The sequence below is a fragment of the Apiospora hydei genome (genome assembly GCF_038363865.1).
Source record: "Apiospora hydei strain CBS 114990 chromosome Unknown utg000007l_segment0_segment0, whole genome shotgun sequence".
Taxonomy (NCBI): Eukaryota; Fungi; Ascomycota; class Sordariomycetes; order Amphisphaeriales; family Apiosporaceae; genus Apiospora; species Apiospora hydei.
The window spans coordinates 3,951,015-3,966,773 of NW_027117366.1; the positions used below are offsets into that span (position 1 = coordinate 3,951,015).

A 15,759-nucleotide genomic window follows, 5' to 3' on the forward strand; every position below is an offset into this window, starting at 1 on the left:
GGCCTGTCTGCTGAGCTCCCAAAAATAGTAAAGTAAATCAGCGACGGACGGGAAAAGCAAAGTCACCATTCATGAATCATTCCATGTCAGGTCCAACCATCTAATAATGTTCTTATTGTTCAACGTCTTCTTCCCAGGATATCTCGTCCATTCATACCAGAATACTTATATTTACAAAAATCGAACCCTCCCGATTGTGTGTCCTCCCTCAAATGCCTAGAGCTGGGTCATGTAGATAGACCCCCAACCCAACCTCCCAAAGTATATCGATCACAACTCCTGCTGCGTTGGCTTTGTTGCATAACTCCGAGGCTATGTGTGAGAATCGTCCGTGTGAATCGTAGACGCCTATACATGTAGCAGTCGCAGCAGCAACTCGCTCACTCTCTTAGTAACACGTCTCTACCCTGTCGAGTCAATTCCGTCCTCGAAGCTCAGGTACTGGCGATTCCCAGGCCGACACGCTGCGGCCCCTGCCCATAACTCTCGACTCGGGATCCGTCGTTTTCTCGCTTTCGGTCCACCGTCGCTCGCATCCGCCGGCCCTCCATCAGCCCGCGCAGTCCACGTTTTTGCAGACCAATCACGCTGCTCAGCTCACCACTCCACACTTCTCGCACAGCACCCCGTTCGCTATCTCCAACCTCGCTGCTCCACTCGCTTCCGCTCACGCTGGTAGTCGCGCTGTGCTCTCCGCTTCCTGGACGCGCGCCGGGGATGCTGGTGTTGATCCTGAGTCCGCTCATGTTGCTGGACATATCGTCGCCAGTGCCAGACGTCGAGACCGACATGGACCGGCCGTTGGGCTCGTTGCCGGCCAAAGTAGAGTCGGGGTGGACAAAGAAGTTGGGGTTGAGCGTCCCGTCGATACCACGACCGCCACCCGCAGCCATGGCTGTGGCGTTGAAGACGGCTGCCGCATTACGGGAGTCCAACAGCGCATGCAGCCGTTCCACGACTGCCTCCAAAAGCCCATCGATCTTGTAGGGCCGCGCAATCTGCAGTAGAGAGCAGAGAATCTGTGGCGTGCAAAGCGGCGACGAGGTGGCCGGAAGAGACGATGTGTAGAGGAAGTGCAACAACGCTTGAATTGTCAAATACGTGTGCGGTAGGTAGAGGCATCGCGGCCGCGAGGCGGGGGGCAGAGATGCAGGAGTAGGAGCCGCATTAATAGTGGTGAAGTCGGTAAGGCCGTTCCCAGACACCGAGGTGGCTGCCGTGCTTGGAGGCTTGGCTGAACCGTTGGTTGATTGGTTACCAAAGCTGCCACTCAAGGAGCTGTCCGCCGTGCTTCGGTTCGACTGCGTGTTTGATTGTGTGATGGTCATCACCGACATTCTAGCTCCGGCTGAGCTGGACAAGCCTGTCCTCAGAGTGGCCGAATCGCTGCCGTCTTGCGTAGCCGCACCTTCGCGAAGCAGCTGCACAAAGTAAGGGCCCCATCGTCGGCCCACGATTCGCGAGTTAATGGGGATTCGTTCCCCGCCGATGCAAAGAATGTCCATGTCGGAGAGCTCGCGGAGTCCCAATGCCTTCTCGCCAAGCTCTTCGGCCGCCCGCGAGTGGAATCGGCCTCCAGCGGTCCAGCCTGCCTTTCGCGCCAGGCTTAGTCCGGGCATCATATATGGACTACTCGCCGAGACGAATCCGGACATTGGTGAAACCTTTCGGGGGCTGTCGTAGAACCCAAACGCCTCCAGCTCAACCATGCATACGTTCGAGAAGTTTATCCGTCGGTGGTTGTAATCATCCACCAAACTCCTCTTCCGGTTACCTAGGATCACGAACGTGTTTCTCCTGTTCCACAAAACACCTCGGTTCCAGCTGCCTTGGCTGAAGATGCTGCCACCAGCATCGATGCGGGCCCATGTCAGGTTCTTGAGATCCAGTGCCCACAGAGCATACTCTTGCTTCGAGCTGGTCAGATATGTACCGCTAACTACGAAGTAGTGGTCGATGACTCCACCATTAGGGAAGCGAAGACCGGGAGGCGAGTATGCCCCGGACATGGGTCTCTCGGCCAGAGACCCGTCGGATCCGCGGATCTGGAGCTCCAGCTTCACGTCGAGGAAGTTGTAGTTGGAGTAAATGAGCATCGAAGATCCTGGCTCCCGGGCTTCTTGGCTGATTCCGGATTCCTGGCGCGGCGTGATGGCGCTGGCCTTGCCGAGTCTGGAGGTAACCGAGGGTGGGAGTGGCGCGACCACACTACGATACGCACCACAGGACTTACCAAGCGGTTGCGTTGACGTCCACTTGAGACTTCGTAGGTTGAAGACGCTGATCTGCTCAATGTAGTGGTTGGCCCCATCTTGACCGCCCACTACAATCATCTCGGCGCCGCCAGCTCCATCGATGTTGATGCCGATCCTGCCCTCGTTGGGGTTTCCTGACGAGGGATTGTGTTGCAACGCCGATAAAGGCGCCTTGTGGGAAGAGAAGATGGCGGATGACGGCAGAATACAGGCGCAGTGCGCGTATCGGCCTTGCGGCGCATCTTGCGTGGGGATATATGTCCACTTCTTGGTTGGGGCATCATATATGTAGATATCTGACATTACAGTTACTTCGGGTTGTTGATCCTGGCTGGTCACGGCTGGCTGGTTGTTGACCGGTGACATGCCTCCGTAACAGACCAGTTTTGTGTCTCCGAGGGCACACATAGAGTGGAAATAGCGTGGCGGTGGTACATCGCCGTTGGTCTCGAGCTTGGTCCAGTGCCGCCTGATAAGATCCAACTCGAAAAGGTCGGCCGTGAGAGGTGCCGGCCGGCTGCGTGAAAGAATGCGTCCTCCGAAAACGTACAGCTTGTCTCCGAGAATGGTCGTTGTAGCTCCTACCAGCGGGTGTGGCTCCCTTCCAGTGGTCCGATGAACGTTGCACATCAAGCCCGAGAGGTGAGTCGACGACGAGGAAGTGGAAGGTGTCCCTACCGCCTGGCCCACCGCCGGCGTCCGACTGGAAGAGGCCGCAGGGGGCGAGGGTCCTGCAGAAGCAGGCCCATTACTGCGCTGTGCCATGGTGTCTCTAGATTGTCCTCCTTCATGGTCGTCGTTTCTCGTGATGCTCGCCACGCTGCTCACGCTCCCGCTGGTATCCATTCTGCCATTGTTGCCGCCGTACATCTGGCCCATCGGATTGGATGTATTGGAGTCCATCGTGCTGGTCCTGCTCCTGCTCTCTACGTCGGAGCCCAAGACAACCTGTATGTCCCCCTCGAAATCGCTATCAACTATCGCGTCCAGGTTTGTTGATGGATTGTTCTGTGTCGAGGCCAGCGGCGTAGTCGGACTGTTGGTGTCGAGACCCGGTGGCGGCTCGGGCAGAGGCTTCTCAAGACTGTTTTGCAAACTTAGCTTCCGCGCATGTTGTGGTGTGCCGCTTCGGGGAGGTAGTGGTGCAGACGTCGGCGGCGGTGTGTTCGGGTTATTGAAAGCCTTCAACGCCAGTCGGGACGGTGCCCTGTTGAGCCTAGCCGATTCGTCTTTGCTCTCTCTCCTCGGCTCCTCCTTTTCTCTGGCCAGGGCTTCTTTGCTCGGGTTGGCCTTCTTTCGGATTCCTCGAAGAGCTTCTCCAAATATGTCGGATGGTGATCTCGTCGGGGCGGATGGCCTCGCAGGGTTTGCTGAGCCTGGCTCCGACTCGGATGCGGGAATGCTTGGTTCGAATTCCCAGGGGCAGACTTCGTCGTCAACAACACCACCTGAGGCGAACCCCGATGTTAGTCCTTTCTTGCCCGACATGATGTTGCCCTCCCGCCGCAACGTTACGGCCCGTCGCTCTCTCAAAACCAAAGTGCAAGGAATGGAGGAGAAGGAAGCCAAAAAGCGAAGAAAGCAAGAAGAAATTGGGAGGTGAAGGCAGGAGTGGTGGGTAGGTTCTCTGGCAGGGGCCGGGAGCGACTAAACAGCGGAGGCCCCTCCGACTTAGGCCAAAAATGGAAGCGATACTCTCGCGCAGTCTATGGCCAGGGGCATCGACAGGAAGAGAGGGCAGGAAAAGAAGGGTGAGAAGGAAGGAATAACGGTCGGTGCTACGTCAGGAGAGGACTAGGACCGGGGAAAAGGGTCTGTCGTCACGTAGCAGCCGTCGGGACGAAACAGCACGAGATGGACCGCCATGCGACAGCGCGCTACCAGTTAGGGTGCGATGAGGAGCAGGTGTACAGGGCGAGAGGGTAAGTACAAGCTGCTGTATGCGTGTTGTGGATGGAGACAAGACAGGGTGGCCTGGCCAGTTAGGCAGGCAGGCATGGGCATCGGTGAGGGACAGAGACGGCGAGGAGGAAGCGAAACGTGAGGGCGCGAAGGTCGAACGGGGCCAGAAGTGTGCAGTCATGGGCAGCAGCGAACGGGGCGGTGGGAGCGAGAAAAAGTGCCGCTCCGCTCCCAGTCAGTCGGTGCTGGTGGCAGGCTATGTACATGTGGATTTTGGACGTACCTTGCTTGCAGCTGGATGGGGATGGATGGGGGGAGAACGACGTTGTAATTTTAATTGCCAGGAAGTTCGTGGGAAGAGGGAGGATGGTACCTCGTCCGGTAGTCCTCCGCGGATCGTCTCAAGGCCCTCCCCTGCCTTTCCTTGTTCCTTCCGGGCTAGGCTGAGATTCCCTTTTTCTTGGGCCTTCTCTTATTTTATTTTAACCCCGTCCCACGGTCCTGGTCCAAGCAAGCGCAAGCTATTGGGGATTCGATGGTACAAAGGGTGTGTGCTAGACGTAGTACTGTCAGCAAGTAGAGAGAGGGGATCAGGACCAGGGATAGAACGATGATGATGCAGGGTGGGCTGTCGCACAGACGCCCCGTCCGTACATAGGCACACTCGCTTTTTCAGCTTAGCAGTGGTGGTGCTGGTTTTCTTCTGCAGATACAAGCAAGCAAAGCGGCCGAGTGTTCGTCGTGGTTGGTGGTCGGAACAGGCACGCGGGCACTAAAGGGTAGGTGGGTTTCGTTTGGGGCGCTGTCTGGCTGTCTGGCTATCTCTGTCTTCTCGCTCTTTGTCGGCCGCCAAAGCAACCGCCGTAGTCTGTGGGTTCGTGTGACAGATTGACAGCAGTCACACAAATCAGCAGCGCCAGGACGGACCAGAGAGCAAAGCGCAAGAGTCCAAGTGTCCGGCCGATTTGAGTTTAGCTTCCAAATTGACGTCTCGGGCTATTCCTTTGGCACTGCTGCTGGTGGTCTGCCGGGATGTCGGGATGGGGCCTGGTGATTGATTGATTGATTGACTGCTGGAATTGGGGGTGTTCTTCTGGCTCGGGTGGGCAGCAGGTCGAATGTTCGTTCGCGCGGCCGTTCTTTTCGGTGGGGAAAGGGGGGGAGGGGGAGAACAGAAAAAGGCTGACATGGGCGACGCACCTGTTTGAGAAAGGCAGGTCGACGAGGTCAATCAATTGACGGATGAAGTTGGTGGTGGGCTCGGGTATGGAGCGCCGAATTAATTGAACGAACGCTTTTTTTGGGAAGTACCCTTTTACTTTGGGTTTCTCCTTCTTCCATGTTGGAGGGGGTGGCTGGGACCCCTTCAGTGCTCACCCGTCGTCATCGTCAGCCATCATCATCACGTTTTGGTCAGGAAGAAAAATGACCGGTGATATGCCCAAAAAGAAAGAGTTTTGGGCATGAGCAAGTTCAATGCATTCGAATGATCGAGTCTGTGCTAGGATTGATGCTGTCCGTATTTCGGGTCATCATATTCTGTCTACGTTTTCTTGGCCTCAGTGAATGAACACCGGATGAAATGAAGCTGACGATAGAGGAAGTAGATACATGCTGTACTACAGTACACTGGCGTAAAGGCTTGCATCCGCTACTACTAGATAAGCAATAAGCAGCAATAGATGCGTGCTCGCTGTCTCACCTAACGCTTTTGGAAGTGTCGCTCCGAATTGATAGTCGTTCCCGACGAGAGCGCGCCGTGGTACAACTGCTTTGGCACTTTTCTCGACTTCGATCCATCTTCTGGCGCCGAACCAGCTCCCCTGCAGACAGTTCTGGCAAAACGGTCGAAGACCGTTTGTGAGCCTTGGCAGGGGCACTGAGAAAAAAGGCCCCCTGCTTCACAAGCCACTCAGCACCCATGCTCGCGAGGCGAGCAGGTATCCTAGGTATCACCCGCTGCTTCCTCACAGCTGGTCCTCTGGCCCATCGATGCAATGTACCAGACTAAATCACTCATGTACTGGCAGGCATGCATCCCTGGTTCGAAAAGTGGACGAGAAGAGAGGCCTTGCTACTTTTTCCTTGTTTCGTTCACATTGGAAGAGAAAAGCTACTTGCCTCGATGCTATCCCGTATGATGCTTCGTTGTGTTCAGACGCAGAGTCGTCGGTTTCAAGCTCGACGAATATCGCGTTATGTTGTAGTTCAGACGGGCCCTCCCGTGCTCGTAACAAGTAACACCCGCCCGCGATCCTCTGTCTCGCAATCCCAATGCGCAGCTCTTAAGCCTCGAAGGCGTCGGGATACACCCTACCCCTTAAAAGATTGTTAATTTTTAATCTTTATAAATATATTATATTTTATTAATAAAACTATACTTAACGTGTAAATAAGCGTAAGTTAATTATAATATATATTTAATTATTTAATAAATTAACGTGGTTTATTATTAAATAACCCGTATTATTAAGTGGTTTATTTTTACTACTTCTCGACACTTTTATAAAAGTTATTTTAACCACGACGCTTTAAATTAATTAAATTTACTCGCTATTTAATTCGCTACTTAATTCTATATGCTTTTCATATGTTCGCGTATTATAGCCTGTCTCGCCGCAGATCCCACAGCGCCTGCCGCCCGTCGCGCGCCTTTTCGATAAACCACCATTTTCGCCTTCATCAGTCGCTGGCCGCTTCCTTTTTGCCTTTTCGTCCTGCAGCCTTCGAAATTCCTTAATTGTAAGGGCTCCTCCAAGCTGGACTCGCGACTTTTTAGCTCTCCGGCGCTTCGAAAGGGTTAAATTGGCCTCTTTTAAAGTACGTATCCGATTATGCATAAAAGTTATTTTATAGGCTATTTTAGTTATACCCTTTATTATTTAGTTTACTATATTTAAAATCGGCGTCGAAGAGCTTTTTTAATAAGTAAACACCCTTTTTTAATATAAATAAAATACTTAATTATTTATTAAAGGTTAAACGGCGTTTAAAAGTCGTAGGTACTAGCCGTCCCCGGACGAGATAAACTAAGTATAGGCGTTTAAAGATATATATTTAGCTTATTAATTACTTTATTCGGGTTATAAAATACTAAGCCGAATACGCTAAATTTAGATTTAATATTAACTTTTATAAAAATAGCGAAATATATAGCTTTAAACGCGATAAAGAACTCGAGCTTTATAACATAATTTATCGAGGCTTTAATAAATAGCTCGATTTTTTTAAATAAACACGCTTTAAAAACGAATAAAGTGTTATATTAAAAAGTTAAAGTAAGTGTAATAAATAAAGAGGTATATTAATTATAATAATGTCGTTATTTTAATAGTATATTTCGAATTCGGCCGAAATATAACTCTCGTAGCCGTCGAAAATTAAAAGGCGGTAGCGACCCTTCGTTTATAATTTAATATGTTTATTAAAATACTTAATTTAATTTAAACTTATTTTATTATTAGTCTATTTATTAAAAATCGGTTTAATTACTTAATCGCCCGGTAAATCGCATTCGGTAGCTTAATTCGCTAGGTAATATTAGCCTTAAACGATTAAAAACGGCGGGATGCACTAGCTTTACGAATTAATACATTTAATCGCCGTCGATTATTCTCGATTATTAAGCTAGACCGATTTCGCCTTCTTACGCCGATCGGCGCGTATTACGACGAGGGTTAACCCGATTATATTTATTATAAAGCCGGTCTCGTCGAAATTTCACATGTCCTCGTTAATAATGCCGTATTTAACCTTAATATTCGTAATTAGTTTAAATTAACCGGAAATAACGTTTAAATCTTTATAAAAAGCCCTCTAGTAATCGTACCGACGGTTTATTCGGGTCTTAAAGTCCGGGTTCCGGTTAATAAAGCGCTTAACTTAATACTTATTAACGCGCTCGCCGTCGCGCGACGCGGTGAAGAAATTAGCTATATCTTTTACACTAGCGATTTTAAGAAACATTCCGCGGGTATTTAAATTAATTATATACTTACGAAATACCTCCTCTTTATTCGTATTTAATTTATACCGTAAGTGTTGAATATCGCGTCGTAAAGTTTAACTATAAATTCGGTAACGTAAAATAGTTTTAAAAACGTTATATACTTTTATAGTATCTTTTTCACTTAATAAATTTAAAGGCTTTCGTGTCGCTTAAATAATTAAACCGATCCGGTCTTTTTAACTTAAATTAAGCATTATAATTATAAAATTATTACGCGTTAAAATTTAATTAAAATCGAAAAGTAATAAAGGTAAACCACTTAATAATACGGGCCATTTAATAGTAAACCACGTTAACGAAATATTATATTAAATAATATTTAAATAAATCGGTTATTTATTTTTTAAAAATTCTCGTAATTAATATTAAAAAAGTAATAATTATTTAAAATATTAATAAAATAACTCTATTAATATATAATTATATTAAAAACTCGATATAATATTAAAAAGTCTATTTTTATTAAAAGTTAATATATTAAAAGTAGGTTTAATCTTTAGAATTAACAATCTTTCAAGGGGGACGTGTAGATTAACCTCTATTACATGCTTCTAAAACCTCTAAATACAGCCGAAACGATTTAACCGCAACGAAAAGCCTCGCGTGATGTTCATCTGAGGAGGGTGGTGTACGTGAGGCACGCTGTTCAGAAGCACACTGCATATGCAGCAAAGAAAAAGAAGAGAGAAAAAACTCGTGTGCATATATGTACCTGATATGTAGCCAAGATGTCGTAATGGTGAAAAAGACGGCATACAAAACACATGGCACACATGCATGGCTCTTTTCTTCACCGCATATGTATGTGCATCCAGACATCTTTGCAGCGGCTGTACGTTGCTAAAAGGAGTACGTACAACGTAACCAGACACCAGGGTCGTGACTCGCGACCGCGTATCGTGAGTGGTTCCTATTTGTTACCCTCCGACCTTCCCACTGGGGGCCGCTATGCACCGTTTAGGCAATGTTCTAGAAATTCGGGCCGTTTCGCGACTGCGCGCAACGCAACGGCAATGGCACACGTCCCATCGATCGACTTTCTGGAAAGTCACGATGTCACTTCGTCGGCCGTAGGGAAAACGGAGATTGCCACGGTCATGCCCGTCCCGTCCCAACAGCATTACGAATTCGAGAAATGAGAAACACGTCGAGAGCGAACGACTTTTCCGCAAGCGCAAACGAGGCTTCGAGTTCGGATGGTCAAATGTCTCGGACGTCAGAATCAGACAATTTCGACAAACCTCTCGGGGGCCTGCTGAATCTTTCTTCGTTTGTGGCCCTGTTGGCCTAGGAAGAGACGGCTTGCTTCCGGGAAGCTCCAGACAGACTTCAGATGAATTGGAAATTCGCGAATCCCCCTGTCACTCCCCACAATCCCCCATCGGCCTCGTGAGCCTAGGACTTAAATGAATACCGACCTATTCCCTTTTCTGCGCCGTGTGCAGCATGCCTTGTCCTTGTCCTTGCCCTCGCTTGCTCTCACTCATTCACTCTTGGCACATATCAAGTAGCAGCAACCGTCAACTACTAGTGTGTATCAAGGGGCGTGATATGATGGCATAATGGAGTCCCAGACAACAGACACTGCTTATATCTATATGAGGAAGGGTATTGCTATATTGAGGAAACATAACAGCGCCCATAGTCAAACATCATCTCCACTCTGACATGATCCGTGCAATAGAAAATTCGCTGCTACACCGAGGCGTTGGACATGGCTACGCCGAAGAGTTGGGAAATGCATTGCTACACCGAGGGATATGCTGGGATATGCAATCTCGGTGTGCACATGTCAGATGCAACCCTTCCCCTCCCGACTCTCGCGCCCGCGGCTGGCGCGGGTTTAATCTGCGAGGATGGGTTTGTTTCATGCTATGCCAACAGCGAGCTCCACCAGGCGGGATTCCGTGACTCGAATTTGACGCGCGAGTATGATCTGCGCACGATTGCTACTGTAACGCGGCAGAGGAGCCGGGTTGTTACTTCCACTCTGCCAGCCTAGCAGCCCAGGGAGGATGACGAGGAGGGGGGCGGCTAGACTTGTGTTTTATGTCAAGGTCATAGTCGTAATCCGGCGTGGTTGTGTGCGATAAGTACTGCAATATACGACGGTATAAAACAGATCTGATGGGCCTGGACATTATGTGCAATGCATATCACTGAACCCTCATTTGCTTATCATGTCTTGGTTTCAACTTTCTTCTCATTATTGACTATATTGGGGTGGGTATATTTGAACAAGCAAGGGGAATCTACTATAGCCCAAGCTGTGCCGTGAGTGTGTGATCTGCGTGGGCTGTTTCGCCATCTCGTTTGTTTACTGATCGGATCGACGACCTCGACAATCTCCGTTCCACGAAACCCCCGTCTTCGTCTTCGTCTGCCTGTCTAGGGCAAATTGTCTTCATCTATTCATCTCATCCATCCTATCATGCTCATCATCCACGGGCTCCGAACCTAAGCCGCCGAGGTCTTGTCCTTGGGCAGCGGCGTGAAGCGCAGGTAGGGCTTGACGGTGCGGAAGTCGGGGAAGAGCTCCTTGGCCTCCTCGTTCTTGACGGCGGGGTGGACGATGACGTCGTCGCCGGGCACCCAGTTGATGGGCGTGGTGATCTTGTGCTTGTCGCCCGTCTGCAGCGAGTCGACGACGCGCAACACCTCGGCCGTGTTGCGGCCGGTCGAGGCCGGGTACGACAGGATGAGGCGAATCGTCTTCTTGGGGTCGATGACGAAGACGGAGCGGATGGTGAAGGCGATGCCCTTCTCGTCGACGTTGGTGGTGTCTTGGTAGTCGAGCCTATTACGTCACAAAGTCAGTCAATTGATATACCGATGATGACACGGGGGATCCCAGATCGGGTCAATTAGAATGGCAGAGGACTCGCTGCTTACATGTCGTATAGGTAGGCGACCTTGCGCTCCTTGTCGGCGATGATGGGGAAGGAGACCTTGGAGCCGGTGACCTCGTCAATGTCCTTGATCCAGTCGCCGTGGCTGCCGACGGTGTTGGCCGAGAGGCCGATCAGCTTGACGCCGCGCTTGGTGAACTCGGGCTCGAGCTTGGCGAAGGCGCCGAGCTCGGTCGTGCAGACGGGCGTGAAGTCCTCCGGGTGGGAGAACAGCACGACCCATTTGTCGCCGATGAACTCGTGGAAGTCGATGGGGCCCGTGGTGGTCTCGGCCTTGAAGTTGGGGGCGGTAGAGCCCAGGCGGAGGCTACGGAAACGACAATGTCAGTAAGTCATTCGCGAGACCATCTCTGGTGGTGCGGCGCAAGGGCGGGATGTTATCGCAGGACTTACGGGGTAGCACGCTCTTCAGCCATTGTGTAGGTGTTTGTTGCTTTGGATTGGTAATGGAGGGGGTATCACAGATAAGAGGAAGAAGTGCGAGTGGATGATGAAACTGAAGATGCAAGTTCAAGTAGATCAAAGGGGTGGCTACAGGTTGACTATTTATTCTGACGCAGGACGGATTCCCACCTCGGCGAGAGAGAGCACGCCAGAGAAGAGACAGGCGAGCTTAGCAATCCCCATGCCTGAATCGCTCACCCAAACTCACGCACGCGTACAGTATCTATCTCGCAGTACATCCTAGCAGGACAGCCTGCTACTTTTCGGTGGTACTTTCGCCCAGTGCCCAGGAGCTAATTGGGTTGATTGCCGTCCCTCGCAGAAGAGTCCAGAAAGAAAAGGGCGCGATTATCGATGTCGCCATCCCTTAGCAACGCGAGAATTGGTGAACGGGATCATGGATAGCGTTCGTCGAGCTGCCCCGCGACCCCTCAATGTGGCCGCATTAGGAACGTGGAGGGGCATTGCGTGATGGGCGAGCTGCCTGATTGGCTCCAGACCCCAGCTATTGAGATTATGTCATTCTCGGGGGCGCCTCGCATCATCGTCCTGCTCGACCGGAGCATCAGCCTGTCCCTGCGGTTGGGTTTGAGGTTGGGATACCGCTGAGTTAGAACAAAAAGCTTCAAGGTTACTACACAGGTGTTATATATATTTGTTCTTATTCGATTGGACGTGCAATCAAGCTCGCATGGTGCCATTGTCAGGTGATAAAAAGTAATATAGAGAGTCCCCCTTCCCTTTACGTCCATCAGGGTGCTGGTAACTCGTTGGAGTAGGCTTGGATGCGACACTGCTGCGCAGGCGTGCCGCTTAAAGGTAGGTTACCCCCACTACCCACCGAGGAGCCGTCCCGATAGCCATTGCGCCGGGCCCCCGATAGCCGGCACTGCAACTTGTGGAAGTGCTACGTACGATCCAACCTTGCATCTTCCGAGATCGGGCCACGGTAAATGTAATGCTTACATGTTCTTAACAGGAATCTACATCACGATGTGACTAGAGTGGGTACCAAGCACAAATGGCCATCTGGCGGTTCAAGCTGGGAGGTTGTGGCTTTGTGACACCTATTTTGAGTCCAGACCAAAAGACCGCATGACCGCAAGTGCGACTGGCGAAGACAGCATCACATCGTTGTGGCCTGGGATGATCAGCATGAGTATCAGCATAAACGTAGCAATCCGACTTACCTCCATACGGGACAAGCTCCTCTCTGATGACAATGTTGGGCTGGCTGGCCTCGACGACAGCGATAAAGGTTCCATCGTCCCTGAGAACTGTCCGCTCCTCCTTCCACTTGGCAAAGTCCTCGTCATCCAGGTCCGTGCCTATGACTGAGCCTGCCGCAGAACGGAAGAGTGTGTCACTCTCGCTGCACGGGATCTCGACGTCGTTCTTGGCATGGATCAGCGTGAGGCGCAGCCGGTTGCGCGTCAAGCCCACGAGCGTGGCGAGCCGCTCATCAGACTTCCACTTGTCGACAACGAAGCCCTGGAAGAAGCGCAGCAGTGGTGGAATCGCGCGCACGGGGGAGAGGACCGGGATATATCCGGCGGCGGAGTAGCTGCTCAAAAGCGTAGGGAGGTTCGAAAAGCTGGCAATCATGATGACGCCGGCGAATTCTACACCTTGCATGGCGAAGTGCTCGGCAACGCCGCTTGTAACGGCAGTCCCGAGGCTCTGTCCCATGACGACAATCTGGCTGGATGGTACCTTGGCTACCTTCATGGCCCAATCTACGGCCGCGACACCATCATTGATGAGCCCAGCCTCGGACGGGACTCCGGTGGACTTGCCGAAGCCACGGTAGTCTATGGCGAGGACATGGTGGTTGGAAGTGTCCGTCAAGGTGTGATAGCTGTCGGGTCTGATGGCCTGCGCGATATGGCCAGCATTCTGCAATGGCGAAAAAGGTCAGTCATGAAATCATATCTCTCTGCACGTGAACGTACCCCATGAACTGCGGCAATGTTAGTTGAGACTCGGATGCGACGGTTGGTGAGAAGGCATGCAGGTCACTTACAGTATACTACGAGCCGCGCATCAGGGTCCTCACGGAGCATCTTGAATGACTCGGTAGAAGTGACATCTTCGGTAAACCCAGCTGGCCGAGCTTGCAGCTTGTCCTCGTTTCTCAGGTAGGCCTGCAGAGGCAGAACGTGCCATGCGTAGAGTGTCTCGCCATCGGATGTCTGAAGGGAGAAAGGCGTAACTTGGTTTCCTTCATGGGCAGAGAGGTGTCTTATTAGCGACCGGTATAAGCGGGAACAGGAGAGAAGCCAAGATGTGACTGACTTGCAAATCCCCAGTATTCGGGCTTATTGATGTCATGCCAAAAGAGCGTATTCAGCTTGTGCGCGTATAAGAAGCTAGCAGCAGATAAGTTAGCCCCTCTCGCTCAGTTAAAAGACATGCATCGCGAACGTCGAAGTGCCCAACGGCCAGACGTACTGTCGCTGAAACAGCGGTATTGATCCCAACAGAATGAAGGAGATATATAAGCCGAAAGGGGCGGCCAGGCCAGCCACCAAAGGGATAGACCAGCGAGGAGCCATGGCACTGAAAATGAAGTCGGGATGATGACGAAGCGATTGAGAGAGATAAGCGACAGAGCTCGGATGGTCAGGATATCATATCGAGGAATCAGGTTGTAGGGTCTATTGCTTCATTGCGCGTAGCTGGTGAGATCCAAACATGTTTGTTGGCTGATGACATGCTCAAATGAGGTCAAGTCGTGAGCCCCGTGCCTGGGATGGCCCTTAGTGGGAGAGCGACCTGGGAAGGTGTGGAGCTAGGCCAGAAGCAAGCGTGCTTATCTCGACATCACCGCAAGTTGGTGCCTGACTAACAAGGAACGAAAGCAGCCCCGATTACTGATCTGCTATATTCCATCCGGTCGGCGAGCTTTCTATATATATTGGAGAGATGCTCTGGTTATACCAGTAAAGAAAAACGAATACTACGAATGAGGTACACCAATCTCAGCTCTCAATCTTGGGAGCCATTTGTATGCACGATTATTTTGTTGTCTGCCAATCAGCTCCAACTGTGTACGGACGGGTGCCTGGTGTTGCCACTGAAATGTCGATCGCCAATCTGACAGCATCGCTCTTAGATATTATTCGCATACCCACACGTAACACACATCAGAAGAAGGCTTGTATAATCTCTTGATGTCAAAGGAACATATACTTGAAGTGCTACATGCGAAAGAGCATCCGACAAGGCTCTAGACTAACCAGATCCAAGCACACCAAAAGCGACCTCATACACGCCGCCAACGCGCGCATACTCAGTTGAGTAATGGGATGATCAAGTATATGTATACCTAGGTATACTCGAGTGAGGAATAAAATTACAATAGCTCGATTTGTGTAAGTGCTACTACATCCGTTGATGTCCAGTTAGTAGTCATGCCAATGTACTGGGGAATGCTGTCGGATAATGATAGCTGGTGGTCGGTCGCGCTTGTTGTTGCCGCCTTTGGACTGGCCTACCCTTGCCTGTTTCTGGCCCGTGTGTGGAGGGTGGTTGTTGAGGCAAAAGCGACGAGAGCCAATCACGCAACCAAGAGCTCAGCCGACCCGCCTTTTAGCATTCGCTCCCACGAATCAAAGGGCGGTTGACGTTTATTTCCGTGGAGGAAGCAGCAGCAGAGCCTTAGCCTTAGGGACGCCGCTGCTGCTGCTGCTGCTACTCGCCCAGTCGCTTGCTGCTCAATTCTGCTGCAACTCTTGCGCGCGCCGCCTGCCGTCTTAGGTCGGCTCAGGTCAGGTCTGCCAGACCTACATGCCTCTCTCTCTCTCTCTCTCTTTCTTTGTGTCTCGCACCTTGCTTCATGTCGATTTCTCTTGCTGCCTGAATAAAATATTGAAATCCGTATCGACCTCCTTGCACGTCAGCTTCGGGTCGCCATCTTGGACCCAGACATTCTCTGTCGCAAGCATTGCACGACCCGGAGGAACTACATCCTGGTTGAATCTCATGACAAAGTACCCGTACCCTGACATTTGAGCCTCCCTCCAGTCAGCCGTTGTCTCATAAGCCAATTATCGCTGCTCTCGCGCCTGCCTCTTGTCTTTTCCCTTCTCTTTCCCAAAAAACATCGAGCCTTGCCCTTTCCAACCTTCGAAGCCGCTTCCTGGCCAATCTTGATTTAACAATTTCCCATCTAAACCCACCCGCCTGTATCGCGTCCTCTATCGATTACCATGTACTTCGACTTCGAATTCGCGTGACA

The 15,759-nt window shown here is 50.9% G+C and overlaps 3 protein-coding genes across 3 annotated transcripts; all 3 read right to left on the reverse strand.

Annotated features, from left to right (window-relative positions):
* Nucleotides 1-434: 434 nt before the first annotated feature.
* On the reverse strand, nt 435-3,743 carry PG997_010385 (kelch domain-containing protein; the record flags this gene model as incomplete). Its single annotated transcript, XM_066814700.1, has 1 exon — nt 435-3,743. The coding sequence occupies one exon, from the start codon at nt 3,741-3,743 to the stop codon at nt 435-437; it is 3,309 nt and encodes a 1,102-aa protein (XP_066666662.1).
* Nucleotides 3,744-10,623: 6,880 nt separating this feature from the next.
* On the reverse strand, nt 10,624-11,491 carry PG997_010386 (mitochondrial peroxiredoxin PRX1; the record flags this gene model as incomplete). Its single annotated transcript, XM_066814701.1, has 3 exons — nt 10,624-10,963; nt 11,059-11,382; nt 11,469-11,491. 3 exons carry the CDS (start codon nt 11,489-11,491, stop codon nt 10,624-10,626), a joined length of 687 nt encoding a protein of 228 aa, XP_066666663.1.
* Nucleotides 11,492-12,586: 1,095 nt separating this feature from the next.
* Nucleotides 12,587-14,074, reverse strand: PG997_010387 (uncharacterized protein; the record flags this gene model as incomplete). Its single annotated transcript, XM_066814702.1, has 6 exons — nt 12,587-12,660; nt 12,710-13,415; nt 13,472-13,479; nt 13,543-13,740; nt 13,815-13,888; nt 13,971-14,074. 6 exons carry the CDS (start codon nt 14,072-14,074, stop codon nt 12,587-12,589), a joined length of 1,164 nt encoding a protein of 387 aa, XP_066666664.1.
* Between the last annotated feature and the right edge of the window lie 1,685 nt (nt 14,075-15,759).